Raw genomic sequence first — 25,034 nt, 5'->3', positions numbered from 1 at the left:
TACTACATTTCCTAAAGCAGCAACAAACAAACATCCAAGCTGTATGTGAAAATGTGGTCTCGGTCCTGCTTGCACTAAGCAGCCTATATTTTATTTTGTGAGGAGAATGGAGTGTTGTTTTGCTTGAAAATATCCACCAAATCCCCCAAAAAACCCCAAAAAGCACATCGCATCTAGTGTGCATACTCCTACCATAAACAGTGCAGTTTTTCTCTTATGTCTTATATTTTTCATTCATCAAGGTACAAACAATGTAAATGTACCCTCAAAGGTACAACAGTGGTTTTAAGGTCCAGTTATGCACTTTAAATATTTTTTTCCCAGGTGAAAAGTACATATTTCTACCTTTTCAAAACAGAACAATAAAATAAAAGGCCTGTAGACAAGATGGGGTGTGTGGAGTCAGTACAGTTTAGAAAATATAATTTCAATAGATTATAGTACAATTATGTTCCCTGACTAAAGGTACTGAGATGTACCCCTGAGGGTACCACCCCAGTGACAAGAGGGTCACTGCCCGAGTGACAGTTTCACACCATGAGAGTGTGAATTAGATTACTGTTTACATTTTTTTGACAGGTAATCAGTAATCTGTACCAAAACACCTTTCTAAAGTAACCCTCTTAACCCTGGATGGTCACCTGACTGTGCTTGCAGGCACAAACAATTCTAAATATGAGACTCCAGAAAGCTGTGATGGGCCAGCACTGCTGTAGACAAATAGGAGAGAGAAACTAAGCCATCCTTTCCAGCTGGAGAGCAGACCTGAGTGTGCTGTCTTGGACTTCCACCCATGCTTGGCTGTGGCATAATTGGGGATGAGCTTTTATTTATTGAATTTATAAAAGAGCCCAGCTCTACCTTACAGGATTAGTGCTCGATCCTTTTTTGCACATACACACCCTGCCACGTCTCTGCAATATATGTGTGTTCGACCTCATTAGAAAGAAAGTGAAATTCGCTAGATGCCGGTAGAGCTGTCAGTACCCCACCTCCCCATCTCCCTCCTCCCATGTCGGCACCCTCAGATGAGATTTACAGTAGCAGGCTTAATGAAATAACCAGTGCTACTATATTTAAAGGATTGGAGGTATAATTAATGGTGGCCTGTGCTCGTGCTAGCCTGTGGCAGAGGTCAGGGAAGACGGAATGATTTGATGTAAGTAAGGGGTGGGAAAAAAAACGCAGGCAGCATGTTGTTTCGTCATTAAAGGGGTCAAGGCTAAAATTGCGCTAAGCAAGTAGGAGAGTGGATGTATGTATCTTTAGATACTGGAGTCAGAGAAAATTGGAAACAGGCTAGTCGTTCAATTTACCGGAGGGCAGAAGGTGGCTCTGCAGTTCAGCGCTCCTCCAGATGGAATTAGTAATAGGCCTCAGCTCTGCTTGCAGCCATTAATGCACAGCAGCGTCTGGTCGCTAATGCACAGCCTGTGCACGGCCACTGGCCAGTGTGCACACCACGCTGCATCTGGCTGCATTGAAAAAAAAAAGCCTAAGAGGTTTATCGCAAATTAAAACACAAGGCAAATAAAGAAGGCCTGTGTGAAGCCAGGCTAGGGCAGTTTTGACCATACTGGTAGCTCAACAATAGTCCTTCTTTCTGTCCTGCTTCACAAAACATTGCATCCTGTGCTTGTCTTAACATTTATTGGAAGGATGAAGTATATTCTGCAAACATATGAGTAAATCAAAGAGATAGGAGGAAAGGCACATTCTATTGGTGTCCTGTGTGTATGTGTTTATGCCCACAGTATTGTGTCCTGAAATAGGTTATCTTGTCCTGGTGCTCGGCTGCCCGGTGGGCAGGTGAGGGTGGCGTAGCTGTGTGACCTGCCTGCTCTGATTAGCTCAGCAGTGGGGAAAGGGGGTATGGAGGTTTGTGGGCGAGCGATCCAGTCAGACCGGCAGGGTCAAGGTGAACACGGAACTCAGCAAGAAGACAGTCCAAGCTCCAGCCCAATCCTCTCTTGTGTCCTCATGCTCTGTCACCCTGGAGCTTTAATCAGAGCATGAAGCATTTTTCTTTCTTATCCACAATGGTGGCTACAGTTCCTTACATGCCAGTGTCCTTTAAGAAAGTTATAGCAGCCAAGGTTAGTTGTTGTATAAAATGTATGAAATGTTTTGAATATGAGGCTAGTACTATACGTCTTATAGGGCCTATAACCTACATTCCTCTTGTTTTCTAGTTTTTAACTTCACGTATGATGTTTGTGTGGATTTATTTGTCAAAAATGTATTTAATGGATTCATTTAAATTCATTTTTACATGGCCATTTTCCAACCATGGTTTATCCCTTAAACAGGATACTTTTACTAGCCCTTTAAGGCTGATATATAATATGTAAATGATCTGCTCAGATGGCTGTTCTGTAATGTGCCTCATTTAAAAAGCAGTCTCGGCTGAAACACTCCCTAAGAAGTTATAAGTTAATTTCTTGTACAACCCCAATTCCAATGAAGTTGGGATGTTGTGTAAAAAATAAAAACAGAATACGATGATTTGCAAATCCTTTTCAACCTATATTCAATTGAATACACTACAAAGACCCGATATTTGGGATCTGTGTGGGTACTAGACTGGCCTGCCTGCAGTCCAGACCTGTCTCCCATTGAAAATGTGTGGCGCATTATGAAGCGCAAAATATGACAACGGAGAGCCCGGACTGTTGAGCAACTGTACATCAGGCAAGAATGGGAAAGAATTCCACCTACAAAGCTTCAACAATTAGTGTCCTCAGTTCCCAAACGCTTATTGAGTGTTGTTAAAAGGAAAGATGATGTAACACAGTGGTAAACACGCCCCTGTCCCAGCTTCTTTGGAACGTGTTGCAGGCATCAAATTCAAAATGAGTGAATATTTGCAAAAAACAATAAAATTTATCCATTTTAACATTTAATATCTTGTCTTTGTAGTGTATTCAATTGAATAACATAGGTTGAAAAGGATTTGCAAATCATCATATTCTGTTTTTATTTATGTTTTACACAACATTACAACTTCATTGGAATTGGGGTTGTAAGTTAAGATGCATCTAGAATGATATAGAGTCCAGAGATGCAGATGATTCTAAAATGACTGAGCTGTATAACATCAAGAGTGCTATAATAATAATAATAATAATAATAATAATAATAATTGTAATAATATACAATTATTACCTAGAATCTCTCACATTTTAAACAAGGTGGTCAAATCTTGAATAAAACATTATACATAAATTTGTTATGTATTAGAGGTTATTATACATAAAATTATTAATATGTGGTCATTCCAGGCTACATTTTTGAACAGTATTGTTTGTGCAGTGTTACTTTGTCCTTTGAGATTCCATTCCAGCATCCCATGACGTGGACTCCCTCCAAGCTAGACTATCCAAACCCAACAGCCAGCCACTAAATCAAGCCTGTGAGCTTTATTGCAACTCATTACCTTCATTTGGTGCTTTCAGAGGAGCTCTGAGTCCTCCTCTGCAGACTGATGGAGGTGTTGGCCCCCTTAACTGAGATGTCTTTTCCATATTCCAGCAATTTAGCCCAAGAGTTAATACAATAAAATGCCATTCATTATCCCTCTCCCTGAAAACTCCCATAATTATCCAAATTAAACACAATGAAATTTGCTCCTTGTGTCGCTCAAACCTCTCCGCCTCCTCAGCCACTAATTTGGAGGGCTTACTTGTCCAAGGTTGCCAGGCAATTAAGACCTTATAGCACTGGGTTTGGTTGCTAAGCGGGTCACTTAGATTGTAGTGCATGATTGTGCTGTATTCTTGCAGGCAGGGTATTTTGCCATTCTGCTTAAAGGGCCAATTTTTTTTCAGGGCCCCTGTATGAAATTTATGTGGGTTAATGTAACACAATTACGGTTGTAATTTATTTTACGTAACGATTTCTCAGCCTATCTTTGTCTGTTAGAATTAAACAGGCTGGTTTTGTTGATGTACTCTTAAAATTAGTATATTTAAATAGCTTGTACTGTACCTCGTTCAAAAAGCAGCTAGGCTGAAATGTACAGAGCAAAAATTTAGACTGAAAGACCAGAAAAAAAGACTTTTGAATATCCAGAATAATTGTGCTTCATGCTTATTTTTTTTATGTGTATTCAAATCTTTGTGTGATATACAGTAAATAATAGTTATTATATGTCGCCTCCTGCCCTGCACAAATGTGCATATTCACATATTCGTCTCATTTAGTTCCTGTCTTATACCTACTCTCTTTTGCTTTGTTCTGTTTATTCTACATTTATTTTCTTTTAAATATTAATTGTAGTCTTTGTACTTAGTACTGACAGTTTGGTATGTTACATGTCATACATGAGTGCACTCACCAAGACACAATGTGATATCACAACCATGATGAAGTCAAACCAGGCTTTTTAGAAGCACAATTTTCATATATGGTCCAATGCTTGATCAATAACTTACCTGTGTTTACATAGTATGTCAAACTTTTTATTGCAAAAAAAGTTAAGAAATTTGCTGTTCCATGATATGGGTCCTTTAATTTGTCCTGACTAGGCAAGCTGTGCTTTTACAGTGAGTGTGTGACATGGACTTGGCAGGCCAAATGCAATCCTTTGCATTACTTTTTAAGGCGTACTTCCCAAAGCCTAGCACTGCACTCCTGCTCTCTTGCCCAGACTGTTTGATCCCAGCTCAGTGGCAGGGCTCGGTCATTTGGGCCACAGGCCCTGAGCTCCGTAGAGGCATCATTAGCGGCAGCCGTTCTCCACTCCTCTGCACCAATGAGGAATAAATGATGGAGGCCATCTCTTTAGGCTGGACTTCCATAAGACTGGTGAAATCACCAACGCTAGAGAAGAGAAAATAGACCCTGTCATATATTGCAGTTTTGTTTGGTGGTATATACTGTAGCTGAAAGGGAAAGTATATCTATTCCCCCTGAATAAAGGAAGTGCAGAAGAGAGTCAAACGAGTGTATAACAGTGTGTTTTTCTCCATTCTGTATCTCTCTGTATCTCGCTCTGCATCCTACTGCTACACCCCCTGCATTATACAGCATCCTCTCTCCCTATCCTCCGGCTATTTGTTTTGATTACTGTGGGTTTTTTTATTTCTTCAGTGGAATCCCCTGTGGTTTTTAGCTAATGGAACTGGAGTCACACACACTGAATGTAAGAGGAACAAAAGGTGGCCTTGGAGGAATGTTTCCTGTAAAATTGTCATGCGTTACATTGCAGCTGAGTGCAGTAGTGTCATGGTGTTTAAACAACTGCTGATTTCTACCCGCAGGTTCGTAGCAGATAATCATGAAACGCCCTATGTGGTCATTTAGTTGTGTGAGTCGGAGTTAAAGAAATGGTATGGCGAAAAGTGTAATTCACTTGATTTTTCCACTTAGCCCAAATGCAGTTGATCAGGCAAGACATGTTTGATGTCCAAATTTTGCTTCCTTAGTTTAGAACTGGAGCTATCAGGCTGATAGCTAATGTTGCTGATAGTCAATAGTCTCCCAAACCATTTCCATAAATGCATGCCTAAAACGTCACTCAACCAACTGACTGCATCCAAGTCTTAATTCAGGTCAAGCAGTCTTGTCAGTGTGGTTTAGAACACAGTATTATTTGCTATACGCTATAAAAACTGTGTAGTTAGGATAACCAGAATGATTTCTTTCCTTAAACAAAACTTGGACACTAAACATATCTTGGCTGATATCTTGGGGTGAGTATTCTTATTTAAGGGTTATACACACAGCCCATGATTATTTTTATTTTTTGCATCAATAAATTAACTTGAGCATGTGAATAACTGGTGGTATTTTGCACTCCAAATGTGATTTTTCAGATGGCGAAAATATGACATCATTTTAATAATGCTCTGTTCAATGTTGGCATGGCCACAACCAAGCTAAGGCTAGAATTTTTTAACAAATGCCAAAAAAGTTTGTCTTCTGCTTATCCAAAAATTTGAGGATATCTGAGCTGTTTCAGCTCCTTAAGGAAGTGAAGCTCTCTATTCTCTTTTCCAAAAATGGAGAGCAACCTGCCCAATGTCAGTGTTTGCCCATTTTGTAAGAAGCAAAGGATATTTTTTTGCTTTTGACACCACTGTGTGCAATTATTTTTGTTGTGGCATGAACAACACAAGTAAAACAGCATCACGTCTGATGTATATAACTTTGAATACTTTGCATGTCATTTATTCACTCTCTCCCAGTCTCGCCCAGTGTGTAACAGGCTTTAGACTATTAATTTGGTGTCTAGTAGATCTTGAGGTTCTGTTCTAATCTTTTCTAATCTTACTGTCGGAAAATACACTGATGAGATTTACATCATGGCACAAGTATGGGAGACATTACATTAAATAATTGAGAGTTTGGACAATTGTATCTTTTTTTTTTTTTACTAGGCTGTTTTTTGGTTCTCAGCAGATTTGAGCATTTTTTCAGGTATGAGTTGAGGATGGGCCGTCTGTTTTTCAAAAGATGAAATATGTGATGTTTTTTATCTTGTGGTTGTCTGAATTGAGTCTCTGGCTCTGCAATACACAGGTCAGTTTGAATCAGGTCACATTTCTGTGAGTGACACTCTGGAGGTGTTTTATGTGGTATAAATAGAAATAGCAAAATCAGACAGTGGTCACCTTTCTTCTATAGGAATCGCTGTGGGCTTTTAATTAGTGCTGCTTTTTACTTTTTCTGAGTCACACTGAGTCACAAATCTTTTTTTTTTCATTTTCTGAGTAGGAGCAGTCTAAACCGAGGGTGCTGAGCTTGATCCATCTGGAGCCACAGAGTCTGCAGGTATTTGTTTCAATCATGTTGCACATCTGATCCCACTAATTAGGTGCTCATTAGGGGAATCAGGTTATGTGGCGTAAGGTAACTGGAACAAATACTTGCAGACACTGCAGCGCTTGACGGATCTGCTGGGTAACCTGTAGGGATGTAAATTGAGACTTTCTGTTTGTTTCTGATGTTTGATTATCCGTAAGAGTTAATTAATGGATTTTTGGTTAACAAGCATGTTGTAAAAATATATATAATATAAATATAATATACAGTTGGCTAAAGAAAAGCTACATACAGAAATTATATATGTATAATATACAGTTTGTGCTGAAGTCAGATCATCCTTTTTACAGTTAAAGAATTAATAAACCTGTTATTTATTTTTAGTGTCAGGAAAAAAAGGAGAAAATTATATTTGAGACTAGAACGAAACAATGAAGGTTTATCTGGTCCAGACTGGTTTCTTATGTGACAAGGTCAGAGACCACCCATCATTTCTTTCATTTCTGTATTCCCATGTGTATTCCATATTTAACAGAAAATTATACAGAAGCATCAGCAACTCAGTACGATATCAGTTTTTCAGCCATTTTGTATCTTGCCATGTTGTGTTCCTACTTGTTTTCTTTGTTCCAACTTCCATTCTTTTTGCTTGCTTTCATTTTTTAAGAAATCTGTAAGGATATTTTTCCACATCTCCAAAGTTCAATCTTAGAAGTTGGTCCATTCCCTGCTTCTTATGGTCCAGGTAATCCCAAACACAATGACTAGATCTAGGGTAGTCAGTCCATTGTTCTGAGAATACTGGAACTCAGTGACGGCTTCTTGACAGCCATACAGCCTGATGATATTATGGATTGTATGGATGATGAAATTCCCAAATTCCTTGCAATTGCACATTGAGAAACGTTGTTCTTAAACTGTTGGACTATTTGCTCACGCAGTTGTTCACAAAGTGGTGAACCTCGCCCCGTCCTTGCTTGTGAACGACTGAGCCTTTCAGGGATGCTCCCTTTATACCCAATCATGACACTCACCTGTTTCCAATTAACCTGTTCACCTGTGGAATGTTCCAAACAGGTGTTTTTTGAGCATTCCTCAACTTCCCAGTCTTTTGTTGCCCCTGTCCCAACTTCTTTAGAACGTGTTGCAGGCATTAAATTCAAAATGAGTGAATATTTGCAAAAAGCAATAAAGTTTATCCGTTTGAACATTAAATATCTTGTCTTTGTAGTGTATTCAATTAAATATAGATTGAAATAGATTTGCAAATCATCGTATTCTGTTTATGTTTTACACAACATCCCAACTTCATTAGAATTAGGGTTGTATGTATAAATATATATAATCTCCTCAGGGATATCTGCATGAACAATTTGCACTTAATGGCTGTTTTGACTGGAAATAAAAAGAAATAGTGAAGGGTGCTCTCTGACTGTTGCACAGTGCTGTACTGTAAAAACCTACTGAATGTCAGCACATAACCAAGACAAGTTTTTTTTTTGACATCAAATTTTTCCATGATTTCTTGTGAATATTTGAACACTAGAACCTGTAATGGTTACCTAAACTTTCAATTAGCTGAGCACATCCTCAGCTTGCTCTTATGCAACAAGCTTACAGTTAACAAATCTTGCTTGCTGGCTGCATCTCGAAAAGCCGATGTTATTCATTTCACCCGGCTAAACTTTCCCTGACTGCTGAGGTAGTACTCTGTTGTAACACTTTTTTTTCAGTGTGGGCATCAGCACGGTTGTCTGGCCGTATTGTTGAAGCGGTCAAGGAACAGGTATAGATTTCATCAGGAACGTGACCATCCACCCCCGGACCTGAGAGGTGTTTGGTGTTTCAGCTTGCTCTTTATCAGCCTGGGCTTGTGGCCTTGGCCTCTGATCTCTGCTCCATGTGGGCCTACATCTATGAGGTTTTTTTTTTTTTTTTTGTTATCTGAGTCTCCTTCCACCTACTCATAGCCTCTGATCCGGACTCACATGCTTTCATTGCAAGATGAGGCCACAATGATAGGGGCAAAATGGTGTCACTGCCATCTCTGATCTCACACAAACCTCACCCCCCCCCTTCTGCTTACAGAGCAGTAAACAACATCTTTTTTCCATTTAAGACTTCTGCACTGAGAGGCTTTCTCACTAAGGCACTGGCTTTACAGTGTCTACCTGAGGTAATTTGCTGTTAAGTGCAACGTTATAAATGCTCTGAAAACCAAAAACAGAAAAATTACTGTTGTTTTAAAAGGTGATTGTCAAAGTTTCAGTCTTATTCAGATGTGAGTAGAATAAATCGCTCTGAAAACCAAAAACAGAAAAATTACTGTTATTTTAAAAGGTGATTGTCAAAGTTTCAGTCTTATTCAGATGTGAGTAGAATACCAAAACCCATACAGAAGTATACATATTGTTATTTCAGTGAAATGACTCAAGCTTAACTTGAGTAGGAGTTCCTTATAAACCAGCAGTGGAACTTCTTGAGAAGACGTTGAGGCAACACCTTTTCACTCTCTCAGGCACTTTTCTTTTTAATGTTGTCTATGTAGCCATATGCACCATGACTGAACAGCACTCCTCTAGCTTTCATGTTTTTATACTGCATGTTTAAGATGAAAAACTTAAGCTTCTTTGCTGCACTTCAAAAATGTTAACTTGGCAAGTGAAATCATCTTAAATCTAGTTGAAATAACTAATATTTCTTATACTGAGATAACTGTAAGCATATCATTAGATTAACATGTTTACCTTGTTTAAAAGATTTTTATTAGATAAAATAGGGAGTGAATTTTTCCAGTATGTGTATCCGTAAAAGAGCACCATATGTTGTCCACAGCTGATTAATCAATATCAAGGACACCTTGTCTTTAGTCACTCTTCCAAAATGGAGGAATGTTTTGCTGTTTTCAAACACCTGTAGCATCACGATCTGAATCTGAAAAATATTTTGTATTTATTATTATATATGTCAGTTTTTATGTATTTATTAATTGTCTTGGTCATGTTTTCTCAAAATCGTTGTCTCATGTTTACTTATGATCTTGATGGTTTTTAAGTACAAAATATGACAGGTTTCTTCCAGGCCTCATCTAAGTACCCCTTATATATTGAGCATCCATCAGCACTTATTTTTTTCAAATCCCCCTGTCCTAAAAGCAAATAAAATTTAAAAATCACTTTCTTTTTGGATTTTATTTATTTCCCCAAATACCATTTGCATGGTTTTATATATCAAAAATGGCCATGATTCATCTTTATATGCCCATTTTTCATCATTGCTTTGTCTCTGAATTTACTGTGCCTTTAAGACTGATATAAGTAAGTGAGCGCTGTTCTGATTGGCTTCCCTTGGCTTCCCAGTCCAAGCTGAAATACTCCTTATAACTTCAATGCAAATGGGCAGGGCTAAACTGCTATAAACTGAATAGGTGGATGTAGTTTTTTTTTGACTTTGTAGAAACAAAGAATTGAAAATGGGCTGTATAAAATATATATATAAAACTGCATATAATATTTTTCCATAGTATTTTCCTCCCTAATGTAGTGGCACATTCTGAACATTTGTATTCTCATACCTTTGGCCTGCCTCAGCGTAGTGCTGACAGGTTAACAGTAGAGTTCTGTGAGTTAAAGAGCGACTGTCTTTGTTAGAATGTGGAGCCCCTCATGTTCAGTGGCTGAAGTGTTGTATAATATACACTGATACCACACTGCTCCTTACACACACACGGGCTCAGAATGATGTTTGTGTGCTGTGGCATTTGTGTTTCTCCTCCAGGGCAAGGTGAATTGAGGTTTCCATGTCCTCCTTTCCACACCGTGTTACAACACAGGCTATTAAGGCAAAGTGTGCCAGAGTTTACCTCATGGCAGTTCCCAGGGTCTGTATCCTCATATATTTTACAGAAGCATTTACAGAAGCATTTAACAAAACTGTGCTGTTTGCCACAGGTTAGGGGTCACAAATATTAAACAATTAAAGCATGATTTGTGCAAGTTGGAGGGCCAGTAGCAGTCTGTACAAGTGTGCTTTTCTGCACATCTTTAGCACACTATCCTGGGAAGCACAGCACACAAGCCTTGATCAAACAAGAAGGAACTGTGCTTTGTACTGTAGTATTGCCAAGAACACGACTAACTGAGCTCTACATGAGACTGAAGTATAGGTGGGCAGTACAGCAAAAGTACACAAAACGTTCACAGTACATAAAATTCCAGTACCACACTGAGAAATTTTGCAAGCAAATGGACAAAGTGCAACAATGAAACAGTAGTGTTACTTTTTTCTTAAAGTGGAATTCCTCCAATTTTTCAAACCTTCACGTATTGCAGTCTTTGAGATGTAAACAGAGTCATTCAGAGTGATTTGATGTGAAATGATTTATTGTAGAAAAACTTACTGGCTCAGATTTTTACAGTGGTGGTCATAGTTACTTAATTTGCTATCCAAAATAACTAGAGAACATACACAAGTGTTTATATGTTGAGTGGGTTTAAAAAATTGTCAATTTTTCATAAACAATGTTTTGGCCAAATCTTATTGTAGAACCATTATAAAACAGTGTCTCAGGCTCCAAGCATTAGTGCTATTTTGTGGCAACTTTCTTTGAGGTTTTTGGAGCAATAAATGCTTCAGATGCCAGACATCACTACCCCTGTGAACCGTTCTGACTTGGTAGGTTTACTAGAATGAAGCATTTCACATCAAACCACTCTGAACAATTTTGTTTAAAGTTTAATGATTTAATTATGCAGACATTTTGAAGAATCCATAGAATATTCTCCTTTAACACGTTTTTTGCAAAAATAGGGGAAAAACTCAAGCAATTGGTAAAATAAGTTCTGTCAGCTGATATGTAATCAGCTACATGCTACTGTGTAATCTGTGCAGTTATTATACAGTGGTTGTTGTTTATATACACTTTTTAGATTTTTGTAGGTATATATAGTCATCTAGTTTTTAGTATTAGTAGTTTTTAGTACTGAGGATACTCATTTTATAATATAATGTAATTTATTATGATAACAACAACATCTTGGCATATTATTGTCAAAAATAATGATGAAAAAATAGGTTCTAATAAATGTAAACTAATGTAATCTAAACTAGTACAGTAAGCGATGTCCCCTCCCAACCAAATTTGCGGTTGTCCCAGCCCGTAACTGTCTTTTCTGCCACATGAGAAAGTGTGGTGGTGATGTCATGGTCAGGTTCCTGTTGACCTGTTTCTCTGCAGCTATTATCACAGGTTGCTCTCTCTCATACCCCAACATCCGTGCCAGTTTGCCACAAACAGCAAGTGGCTGAAGTGAGCCTGGGAGGGACTGGTTATCGGTTAGCAAGGCAACAGATGACACGTTTAGAAACTGGCTGTTGTGTAAGTGGACTTCCTTTCCTTGTCACTCAGACAGGATGTGCCCTCAAAGCCACTGAATGTAAGAGGATACTATATATCTCAGGAAGCCTTAGATAGGGGACACTGAGTTCATTGATACTTTCCGAAGGCATAATGCCTTCGCATGGATAAGGAGAGACTGGAGCATTGTTCGGATGCTGGAATGGATTTTTCTAGAATACATAATGCCTTTATCTAACAGTGAGGAAAGACACCTTTGATATGTGTTTTTTATTCCGCTCTTGATTTTCCCATGCAGGACTGATGATAGTGATTGGTAATAGTGGGCAGAGAAAGAAAGACCTTCAGTTTTTACTTAACTCTTGACTTTTCTGCATGATTTTAATGTTATAAAGGACTTAATTGATGTACTTTCCAGCATTAATGGCTAAGCAGGACTTTTTTCTTGTTTCTTTACATTTGTGTCCATACAATTATGGCTCAATTTGCCTTGATGAATGAAATTTTCTTAATGCATACTGACAGAAGAGTGCAGCTTATCTTTGATCCAGTCCTCAGATTTCACTGATATTTCCTGTCAGAGTGGGAGAAAGGTTAGAGATGCTCTCATCTGGGGTCTGTCCCTTCTGAGCTTCACAGTTAAAATGATTGACCTGTGGCCGAGAAAGCTGGCCAGCTGGGCCAGGTCAGAGTGGAAAGAGATCCTTGTGTTGCTTTTCTTGGGTCCGACTTCCTACCATTAGGGTAACTGTTCTGAAGTTCAGTGCCAGTTAAATCATCAGTCCAGAATACCATAGCATAGTGCGTTTGTTAAAAAGTGACTTGATAAATCTTTAAGAAAACACAAGTAGGGATAGCCTGGTTTTATTTTAATGATTAAGTGGGTGTGCTCTTCTGATCTTGCTATAAATACTTTGACATTGTTCCACCTAAAGCTCCTGAAGAGTGGCACTGCCTGCTTCCCTTTTTAATAGCGCGAGCTCATTCTGCCATGAAGTGTGTCAGGACCAAATTGGAGAGCAGCAGAAGTGGATTTGAAATGTTCACCACTTATTACACAGAGACATGACCTCCCAAGCTCGCTTCTTAAGATTCTAGATGGAACAAATCCTTGAGGAATAAATTAAAAATTATTTATTAAACTCTGACTGAATTATACAATTAGGGCTGCAATTTAGGAAGAGACATCAGATTTGTGTAAACCTAGGATAACCTCCTCATGAAGCAGGACTTGATGGTTCGATATGTCTAGAATTGTAACCAGATGTTCGCCGCCGGCACTGAGATGGTGCTGCCTGAGCCACAAAATGTTGATGCTGAATTTCTGAGATTGAAATTGTCAGCAGGGGTTCACCTAATTTCCCCGCAGCTGATTAAATAATTGTTTATTTAATGTGAGAGGGTCTGTGGATTGCCTAAGTGAATTAAATTTAATTTAATTTCAGTGGCTTTGTGTGTATAAAGCACTCCTTTCAAACCTTGCTATTACTCCTGTCCATGGAGTGCATGTTGAAAAGGTTATGATTTATTTATCTTTTATTCTTGATTAGTGTCGGTCCAAGAGCATCCTCGTGGTGAGTCCTTTATCCCCCGTTATAATTAAGAATGTGCATTTACTCAAACATGCAATCATACAGTTGAGTTCTCCTCAACTGACCACGGAAACAGTCTGTTGGATCAATGTCAAGAAGTTGCCCAGTGCCATCAATGTAAAAAACACGTATATATTCTCTCTTCCTTGTTTGACTTCACTTTCAGTCCAGAAACTATTTTCGTAGTTCATCAGAAGTGAGACTATATCAGCTTCACCTCTGGCAATAGACAAAGCTCATCATTGAAGTGTAAAGGCATGATTGACTTGTCGGAGTGAGGCATGATGGCAGTCTCTCACCTCTCTCACCTGGGAGCAGTAGAGGGATTTCACCGGAACGTGGGAATATGTTCGTTAAATAAATAGATGTAATTAGGTCCCGGATCTAATTACTTCAGATTCCTTTCACAAGGGCCAAATCAGCCGGGCTCCCTGGAGCACCTGGAGCAAGGCATTAATAATCAATCATGTACAAACAGAATGCACTGGGCTACACCCACAGAAAGCGCCATAGAGTAGTGAGGCCATTCATCACAGGTCGCAGTGATGCAGAGAGTCGACTTGATATTTGTCTCGAATAAGGGCCTCTAACACCCACTGTACCTGCGCACTCCTCTGCTGCTTGCTGCACACAAGCAAATTACCCCTGAAAAGAGAGAACATGGCCCATAATTACACCCCCAAACATTTCTCAGAAGTTTTTAGCCTTGATGATGGCAGGATGCTTTATGAAAGGCAGCGGGAGCGAAGTGGCTCAAGGTTTCGTATGGTTGCGGTAAGCCGCGTGTTTATTCGGGGTGTAAATCTCTGACCTCCCAAGGGGTCAGTTTGATTAGGATTTTTTAAAGCAATGACTCAGTGTATTGCGAAGTCTCAGATTCTACCACATTTCGATTTAGATCTGATTTGATTCTGGTACAGTTCAGTATAATTTGTACTATATTCATTGTTTATGTAGAACAGTAGTGGGATAAATGCAATAACAGCAATACACAAAGTTTTATATGTTTGCATACAACCCCAGAGTTTCAAAAAAATCGGCACACTTTATTATTTTATTAAATTTGATCCATTATAATGTCAAATCAGTGTGGTTGAACAGGCACCTTTAGATTAGTTAAGCATCAATGCTTTTTTACATCGCTAGTGTTTATGAACGGATGGACTCGGATGGTGTGTGGGCAGCGCTGGGTGTAGCCTGCAGCATAATGCATGGCACCAGGGGAAGCCCATGACAGACTCCATGCAGCAGCAGCAGTGTGTGGAACAGATGCAGTGATGAAGTGAAGCAGGTCAGGAAAGGAACAGGACCCAGGCGCTCAGCGGCCCCCTCTCTCTGCTCGTGAAAAAACAATACATCACCCTGCTGAGCGGCCGACGTGGCAGGCGAGAAAAATGGCCGAGCACTTAGGGAAAACAAAGACAATCAGGGCTTTCTCTCCTTCCTCCTCCCCTCTTTTTCCTTTAGAGAGCAGCTGCGGCTAGCCAGGAGAACGCAGAGTAAAACCTGGCAAGGCCGAGTGCACGTTCGTTTTTACAGATGGCAGAGCAGACTAGTTGATAATTGAAAAGGAAGTCTGGGATTATGAGCCATTGGACAGGAGGGAGGCTATTTCTGTGCTTTCCTGTGTAATTGACACTTGAACTTGCTGGATCGAAACCCCTCCAAACACCTCCCCTCCTAACACCTCTTCCCCTGTACACACATACACACCTACCTCCCATCATGTTTTTGGCTCTTACTGCCCTCTAACTGCCCGAGGTCCACACACCCGACTTAAACAGCACAGAGGTGTAGACTGTAAAGACATATTAATCAGGTCTGTTTTAGAAAACTATTGCTGTGTGCATACATTACACTAACACCTGTGTGCAGCTACGTGATGTGCAGTTGTACACAGTATTTAATCAGTAGTAACAGATGTAGTCTGCTGCCCCACAGCCAAAAATACATTATAAAAAGTCTTAGCATATATTAGTAGCTAGACTAAATATAAATAGTTATGACCCATGTCAATGCCTGCTTTTATTTGCTATTTAAGTTTTTCCCAAACCTGTAAAGTTAGCACTACTCAGTAGTGCCAAAATCACCTCTGAGTTGTTGGCAAAATATATGAAACATGACTTACAAATAAAAATAAATAAATTAGTGGTGTCAAAGTTAACACTGTAATTGAGTACACTTAATGCAGTGTTCTAGTTTGAATAGAACTAGTTTGGGCCGAAGCCCTGCTCGCCCACTGTATTTTGAAATGTCTGATCCACAACCGTAGCCCTTTTGTTCCATCCATCCATCCATCCATCCATCCATTTTCTAAGACGCTTCTCCGTCAGGGTCGCGGGGGGATGCTGGAGCCTATCCCAGCAGTCTTCGGGCGGAATAGCTACCTGTATGACCAGACAAGTAAATAAGGTGTGTTTAGTTCTACAACATAGTATTGTTAATGGAAATAAGCATATCGCTGTTGTCGGATCAAAACCTTGTATCTCCAAAATTGTAACTTTACAGGAGAAGGTAAAAACATTTTATTGAACATTATTTATAATGAGAAGGTAAAACATTTATTAAATATTATTTATAATGAGAAGGTAAAAACATTTATTAAATATTATTTAAACATTTATTTTTAATGTAAATCAATGGGATCAGACTTTTGTCCAAGTAATTTCAGGTCATTTCTGTTGGTCCATTCATCATGGAATTTACACACAGTATATAGGACCATGCGTACCTTTAAATTATGTTAACTGAAAAATGACAAAAATGGAGATAAGGGGTTTTATTCTGACAGCAGCGATGTAGTGATTTACCATGCGATTTGGCAATATGGCTGTTTAGGAATTTCAAAGCTGTTTTAATTCCATTCCATTTTTGTCCATTTCATTTTTATTCATTTTTAACTTGTGTGACCTTGTAGTGTAATGACACTGTTTGCAGACAGTTGTTCTCTTGTGTGTTTTGGTATGTCTGTAATATTGTCAAGTAAGTGTCCATCGCTGATTAATTATGAAGGTTAAATAAATCCAATCCTTGATAACTTTTCATTTTAGTGGACTATTGTTTTCTCTGAGCTGTCTCTTTGACCGGATGCACACATTCAGTTGTAAGAGGCAAACACACATGTACCTGTACCTGGTCTATATCAAAATTAAAGAAACACCTTTGTGAGGAAACGCTGGTCGATTACAGTGCAGCCATGTGCAGCGTCGAGTGACTGTTGGGCGCTGAGTATGGATTTGTTTTAGAAGAGGTGATTTTTTTGTTTGATTTTGTTTGCCTTGGCACTTTTGGGCCTGGTTTTCTGCTGCAGCTGAACAGTACCTGGTTTAGGGTGCCTTGACAAATAACCGGTGAGAGCAGCAAGACAAATAGAGCTGCATACATCAGCCCTGCTCTCAGTAGCTGTGCTAATGCAGGCAGTAGACGCAGGGCACAAGGAAACACGTGTGAGTGATTTAGCTCGGCAGGCCAGAGGGCCGGAGAGAAAACTCCGCTGAGCTGATGACGGACACTCTGTTTGCCTTGTAATGCTAGAACAGGATAGGAAAGAATAAATCAATCAATCATGGCACGCCTGTCAGGCCTAGCATGTGGCCCTCTAAAAACCCCACTGAGATGAGAAAATATATACATTCTCGCTTTAGGGATGTATGAAAGCATTGGATTAGATGTAAATTATCTGTAATTTGATTTTAATCTAATTCACTTGTGGCATATCTTGGATTTGAAAGGACATATTTGGACATTGGACACTTGCACACAGGTGCAAGATAAAGTCATAATTGAGCTTATTTGTACATTTATATTTCCATATTGTGTGCTTCAATATTTTTGGAATTTATGTTGACTCCTGCACCAAGGGAAATTCTCTGTACATCTTGTACTTGGCCATTAAAAGGGTCAGATCTTGCTATTCTCATTTACTGAATGCAGAATTTGACATTATTTTCTGACTTCCAAAAACCCAACAGAAAAAGAAAACAGTTGCATTTGTTTGGAAATAAAACTACATATAACGTCAAGCAAGTTTTCAAAGACCTGATGACAAGATGATAATCCAGAGACATAGAAAATATTTGTCCAGAGAAGAGCCCCAACAGAGCAGGCAGGAAGGGTTTTAGAATAGCCTCTGGCCTGAAGCATGGTCAGAGCGGGACTGCTACGCCTCACATGAAAAGGGCAATTGTCGTGGCTGCTTTGCACTTGCTGATAGCTCCACTAAAAACATTTCTCCATCCCATTAAATTATTGCCGTCATTTGGAGGCTTTATGGCCACGCGGGCTACCATCCCTCATTCCCTTTCATTTCTTTTCACTTTGCGTGTATCTGTGATTAATGGCGGATGTCGAGCGTTAGAGTGAGCAGGCATCAGCGAATGCAAGATCATAATTAGTTTAGCTGACGCGGGGGCTCTCCGATAGTGCTCGCATCTGGATGGAAAAATTACCCTATAGGGAACTGGCTGCTCCCCAAAACTTTTTACTGATACATTGTGAAACACCCGATGAATCAAGTGCCCTTTCCCTGCCAAGAAAGCTCTCCGGCCTCCGCGCCAAAATTATGTCTGCAGAAAGCTTTCCATTCGAAATGTATCAGAGCACAATTAGGAGCATTGTATTTTTCTGGCAGGGGGACCATACTCCCTACACAAGCCGTCTGAAGTTAAATAAATCGCACATATTCTATAAGGCAAAATGAGTTTTACAGGGGCCATAATCTGGATAATTCTCGCATGCTGCCCCGGCTGACTCACCCCCCCTCCCGACTCATGGGATTCACATGTAGTTTCTGTCACTGATAAAACCAGAAGTTCGCACATGATTCATGTGCCCATCTCTTTTTTTATGGCTCAGTGGACATCTTGTGTTGGGCGTAGAGTATATTGAATGTAGCCATATGTAATAAGGATGCAATATATCTAAAGATTTAGATTTTCTGTTGAGAAGATCCTAGATTTGTCGCTCTCTGTGGAGACGAGTTGGTAAGAGGTAAATAGGTTTTTGAAAGTGGGTTCCCACTGAGGGGATGAGATTGTTTTGGTTGCTGAGATGCTCTAGGCATGTCAGTGCAGTGTGGCTGACCCAGACTGAGGCAGCTGGGGGAAGTTGGTGTTGTTACCTCCAACACAGTGGTATCTTACAATTCCCATAAATCAGCAGAAGGTTAATTAGAGTGCGAATCAGTTGGGTTCTGCTAATCACGCTATAGCCTGACCTTCAGATTGGACAGAGCATGTCTCTCCCCATCAGGCTAGATTGCTTAGCTACTAGAATCCTCATGATATGTCTCCTCCTTTTTCAGTTTATCTCTGAGTTTATCTATCCTCCCTCTTTGACTTTCTTTTTTCTTTTCCTGATCCCTCTATTCAGCCTTGTTAGTAGCCTGCAACCTCATTCACTCGGATTCTAATTCTCTCTCTATGTCTCTCTCTCTTTTTAATGTTTTAGAGACGGCGGGGATCAGGGGTCTTCTGTGCCAACTGTCTGACCACCAAGACCTCTCTGTGGAGGAAGAACGCCAACGGGGGCTACGTGTGCAACGCGTGTGGCCTCTATCAGAAGCTTCACTCGGTAAGGGGGGTGCATAGAAAAACAACCCAATGAGGGAGGAGGTTGGGAAGGGGAGGTGGACGTTTTACCAGCCCACCTACAAATTCTAGAAAAAAAGTAAGAAAAGTCAAACCAAACACAGAGGTGGGAGTGCAGCCGCTCCTGACTGACCACTGCATTTCCGTGTTGTTAAGCTAAGACATGACGGTTGCTCTGAAGAGTCACTGACCTTTTGGCCTGTGGGACAGCTAATGGCCCTCTGGAAGTAATCCTGCACCCAGCCAGAGCCTCAACTTTCCAAGCACCTCAACCCTGACCCCCTGGGCCAGGCACAATAGCCCTCGCCAGTCCAAAAGCCTGTCGAGTTCACACCTTCACACACGCGCTTGCATGCTCTTAATCTTCTGCACGCGTCTCCTGCTGCAATCTCACTTACTCTTCCTTTCCATCTAAAAGTGTTCTGCTCGAGAAGGTTTTTCTAGCTCACTGAGAGAAATGATGGCATTCCTTATCAGGCCAAAGTTATGATGTCAACACTCTAAAGGATAGATAAAACCTAATTTTGGCCCTATTTTGAATAGATACATATTTATTGACGCACAGGGCACAGGTCTACTTTTGATTTAGTTTATTGGTTTATATGAGAATCCTTGGAGCCCACATAATAGCAGAAAAACAAGCTCCTCCTACATATTGAAACAGCTTGTCTCTGGGCTCAATCATGAAAGGACTTTACAATTGGATTGGGTTTATAGCTATAGGTTTATATCTTTTCCTCTCCGACTTCAATTTGATCCGAACGAGCAAATTTGAGTCCATATGTGTGTGCACGCGCATCTGTGTGTGTGTGTGTCATCTCCCTCACTCATACTTGCCTGGAATCTTTAAGCGTACTTGTGCGTCCTTTGAAACAGCATCTGGATAAACACGGCGGGTAAACAAATTTGTCAACATGTGAGGAATTACACAGCCGAAACAGAGTAAGCATTGTGCCTGTGCCCAGAGTCCATTGCTAGAATTTACTCTGGTTATACATTCATACATTTAAGCTTTGGAACTCAGCTGGAACTGGGCTGAGCCAGTTTCCCCCTTAATATGAGAAGCATTTGATCTGGGAGGCTCTCTTTCTCTGTGGCGGCCCTGGGCTATCAGCCCCAGAGCCTGGGTGGCGGGGGCCCCGATACAGGGGTCTGCCTGAGTCAGTGTGGTCGGCTAGGTTAAGGCAGCACGGCACAGCCCAGGCACAAGGCGCTCTTTCAGAGACCGTGCCACCTGGTGGTTTGAGTGGGCTCGGGGCCCGTTAACAGCCCACCACAGACGCTCAAATCTGACTTTCTGTCTGCACCACTTACACTCAATGCTGGCTTCATGTCCAGGTTTAGGAAACACCGTATTCACGACGTACCTTGCCACATGCGATGGAGAATTTGATCCCATGTGGTGTAATTTTGTCTTTTCTTTAACGTCTACTTTATCTTAGTTCTTCCTAATGCATGTATAGAACTTCAAAAATGTATTGACTTAATTCAGTTTAAATATGGTGTCATTTATGCAAATTCTGGATTTTATTTTGATAGGTGATAGGTGAGTTTTAAAGGGTCTGTATCGTGGAAAAACAACTTTTCTTGTAGTATAATGTAGTATATAAATGTACCATTTGCTTCCCAGTCCATACAGTACATGGAAATCAAAGTGCAACAACAGCCCATTTTCAAATAGTTGTTTTTGTGATGTCACCAAAACCAACCATTTTACATATATTTCCCTATTCAGCCCGCAGCAGTTTAGCCCCCCCCAGTAATATACAAGTTACAAGAAGTACCTTGGCCTGGTCGTTTGGTTTTTAATGAGACATAACACCAAGCAGCTAATCAGAATAGAAATCACTTACAGAAGGCATAGTAGCTGAAAAGCCTTTAATCCTAAGATATAAAAAGAGAAAACAGTCATGTAAAAATAAATTGTGATTGTCTTAGGTACATAAATCCACATAAAAGTTGTTAGTGGACCTCTGGGGCACAGTAATAATGTATAAGAAAGATATATGGTATGAGCCCTTCATTGTATGTGCTACTACAGATAATGCAATATTTTAATAATAAGTATTTTTATTAGTAATGTAGTGTTCATGTGTGATTATTAACTGATAATTATAGTATATAGTATATATAATTATAGTATATAATATAGTATATGATAGATATAGTATCATTTTATCTCACTGTCCTTGCCTTTGTTTTTCCTATAAAGTAGCGATTCTACTGACAATCAGGCACCTCGTGCTCTGTCAGCACTTAATAAACACGGGATTATCAGTACATTAGCTTCTCTGAAACGTCTCTGACTGGCCACAGAATTGCCTTGTTTGTTAACTTTTTTCAGCATTGGCCCCCTTTTAACTAGTGGATGCTAAGCCATGTTCACTTTTATAGCTAAAGAAAGAGAAGGAGGTAGGAAGAAGTTTAGGGAGAGGTTTTTTTGATGGCACTTTTTTTTCTTATCAGCTAATTAATCAGCTTGACTGTTTCACGGATGGCACACTAGTGTAGTGTAGAGGCCTCTGTCCTTCATTTGGACTTGGCAATGGGATTCCAGTAGTATTTTTATACTTTTGAATAAAAACTTTTATATGCGGCACAGAAATCATTTCATAATATCACCTCATAAACCCACACCGTAGTGGGCTCTAAATGGAGGTCTGGGCTCCTCGTGCTAGAACACATTGCAACAATAAATGTCTTTCAGATTTTATCTTCTAATAATAGGACTCAACATGCGCACAGTGCTGTGCTGTGTCACAGCCCAATATAAAACTCAGTGAAAAGCCTCTGTCTCATTTTTCACACAAGACTCATTGACACAGCCTTTTTATTATGTGGGACACAGACCTGAGGAGCTGAATATTGCCTGAAAAGTTTCTCTCAGCTCCTGAGCTTTGTGAACCTCTAAAATAAAAAAGAAAGTTGGGAGGGATCTTCAAAAGTCAAGATGTAAAATGATGTTAACTCTAGAACAGAATTTATTTATTTATTGCTTTCCTCATGCACATTCAGAGAAGTGACCTCAGCCACACTCCTTCATGTTTAGTCCCGTAAAAGCCTCCTCCAGCCTTCTGAGCTGCACTGCAGCGTTGAGGAGGCTTTAAACTGCATGGAGGCAGGGGAACAGTGCTGGTTTTGAAATGCAGAAAACAAGCATGTGCGGGAGGAGCACTGAAAGGAATTGCGATGTGAGGAGCACTGCGAGGTGCTCAGGGTTGCAGAGGAAAGAGAAACGTGGGGCTGAAGGTGGGCTTGGTTTTATCTGTTGTCAGCAGACTCGGGTGCCGTGGTCCATTGCCTCGAGGCACACCGAAAGCAGTCAAAGAATCTCACTGCTCTGAAAACTTTTGAGAATAAGAATGCAGCAAAATGTGAGAAAAACATAGGATGTATGATATATATATATATATATAGAGAGAGAGCGAGAGAGCATTTTTTAAAAGTCAAAAACCATCCTTCTTTTCTTTAACTTCCTGTCAAGTACAAGTTACTGATTGTTGAGGAAATATTTCTGAGGAGAGTAAATATGAGATAATCCACTTCCATAAGAAAAGAAAAAATCAAATGAAAAAAAAGGATTTCCAAAAATGGGGAGTATTAAATGTCTTTGAAGAAATGGAAACCCAAACTAACTGTGCAAGACCTGGTAGACCACCAAAGCTGTTCCCATCAGTCGTGGGCTGGAGGTTAGGGAACTGGCCGTGTGACCGGAAGGTTGCCGGTTCGATCCGTAGTGCTGACAGTCCATGATTGAGGTGTCCTTGAGCAAGACACCTAACCCCCAATTGCTCTCTGGGCGCCGTGGATATGGCAAGTTTGCTCACTGCCCCCTAGTGTGTGTGTATTCACTAGTGTGTATAAGGTGTTTCACTTCATGGACGGGTTAAATGCGGACGTGAAATTTCCCTGTTTGTGGAATTAAAAAGTATCACTTAACTTAAAAAGTTCTTAAAGCTTTCATCTTTGAGAGGGAGGAGAAAATCAAGCTCCACTCTTGCTTCAGATCTGAAAAATCCACAGGTGTTTCTGTCCATTCTTCCACTGTGAGAAGACAACTCAACACTATTAGTCTAAAAGGATGGAGTTGTCAAGAAGCTCTTCCTGAGAAAGGAAAATGGACAAAAAAGATGCTAGATTGACCATCTTAGAGTCCAGACTTCAGCATTATTGGATGTGTTTGAGACTGGATCTTGAGCAGCAGAAAAACTTCCAAGAGTTTTGAAGGTGTGGAAAGAGATCCCTGCAGATTTATAAGAAAAGCTGAAGATTTGACACACAAAATATTGAAGTTTTATATTTAGTCATTGAGGAATTTGTAAATTTTTTCTTAAATATGTTTTTTCCCAAGCTGAAAAATGAATAATTTGTACATAATGGCTATTTTGACTAGAAATGGAATAGATGTAGGGTGGTCTCTGAGCTGCAATATCTTTGTCTGGGAAGAATATGCAGCATGATCATCAAAGAGATGTAAGATGTGAATCACAGATATGTCTGTAGTGATGCACACAATTCTCCTGCATTATTAATCTTTTATATTATTTATAGGTATAGATAGAAATAAGAGCAAGACATGTATTTTTCTTTCACTTGTTTCTTTCACTTGACTGTGTAGTTTGAAGGATTTGGATTATTTTATTTGCTTAGGTATTTCATTTTTGCATGATTCTAAAGTTATGAAGTAAAAATGACTTCTGGGCTTCCACAGGACAAACTTAACAAAACTTAACTGTTTAGAAGAAAATTGAGTAAGAAATGCTTTTGAGGGAAAATGTTACATGAATCAGAATCAGAATACTTTATTGATCCTAGAGGGAAATTGCAGTTATTACAGTTGTAACCATTTATGTAAAGAATAAACACTTTAATAATTGAAGACAAAAAAGAGAAACTTGCAATATGTACATGTTTAAATTCTTACGAAAACAGTAAAGTGGCAGTAAATTTGAATTTGCAGGTATAAACTGTAAATCCTGTTAAATACTTCAGTATAATAAAATTTTAATTTTGCCCAAATGCTTTTAAATCTCTGTAGCATATTTATTAGAGCCAGCATTATAGTGAAGTGCAAAGAGAGGAGTCTATCTAATATGCAGTCATTTCTAATAAAAGCAGTTTCTGTAGTTAATCATAATGCTATGAACTTAACTTTCATTTTGCTGCTCAGAAATCTTATTTAAAAAAAATTGAAAACCTAAATGAAATTTCGCCTGGATAAAGGCAGACAGAGCGATGATATGAGGAAAAGAGAGACAGGGAGGCAGAGAGTGGTGCATGTGTGCATGTGGTGTACGTGTGCGCTGAGGGCCAGAAGTGGTCCGGCAGTAGAGGGCACTCTTTCTTTTTGTCTGACTTTTCATAGAGCTCTTCTCTTTGGACAGACAGCCTGACAGCTCCCAAAGAGCCAAAGCTTTCATTTTCACAACATCCAGCGCATGGCATTAAGTGAACTTAAGCAGCAGCATGAAATTTGTATAAATGATCCCCTTTTATTCCCCAACAAACAAACATTGCTCAAAAATGTGTATTTTCTCCTGGTGAGATTGAACATATGGTGCAGAGCCAGATAGCTTCTGTGGAAGGAGCGTCGGTAAAAGTGTGTGTCTGTATAAATCCCATTTCCTGCAGCTTTGGGGTGGGAGGTGGACCATTGGGGGGATGGGAGAATGATATGTTCTCCCTCTCTATCATTTTCACTTGCTTCTCAGGGCTTCTCCCCTTTTTATTTTT

The 25,034-nt window shown here is 39.7% G+C and overlaps 1 protein-coding gene across 6 annotated transcripts in view; it reads left to right on the top strand.

Moving 5' to 3' along the window:
- Window positions 1-25,034, top strand: part of trps1 (trichorhinophalangeal syndrome I) — a 141,600-nt gene that overhangs the window by 106,386 nt on the left and 10,180 nt on the right. For all 6 annotated transcript variants that reach the window (XM_017696626.2, XM_037535496.1, XM_037535497.1 and 3 more), the window contains one exon: window positions 19,162-19,284. In XM_017696626.2, the coding sequence (XP_017552115.2) occupies window positions 19,162-19,284 (123 nt within the window). The remainder of the gene's footprint in view (window positions 1-19,161; window positions 19,285-25,034) is intronic.

The sequence above is a fragment of the Pygocentrus nattereri genome, chromosome 27 (genome assembly GCF_015220715.1).
Source record: "Pygocentrus nattereri isolate fPygNat1 chromosome 27, fPygNat1.pri, whole genome shotgun sequence".
Classification (NCBI taxonomy): Eukaryota; Metazoa; Chordata; class Actinopteri; order Characiformes; family Serrasalmidae; genus Pygocentrus; species Pygocentrus nattereri.
Note: the sequence above shows the minus strand (reverse complement) of the source record. Positions and strands in the feature narration are given on the sequence as shown.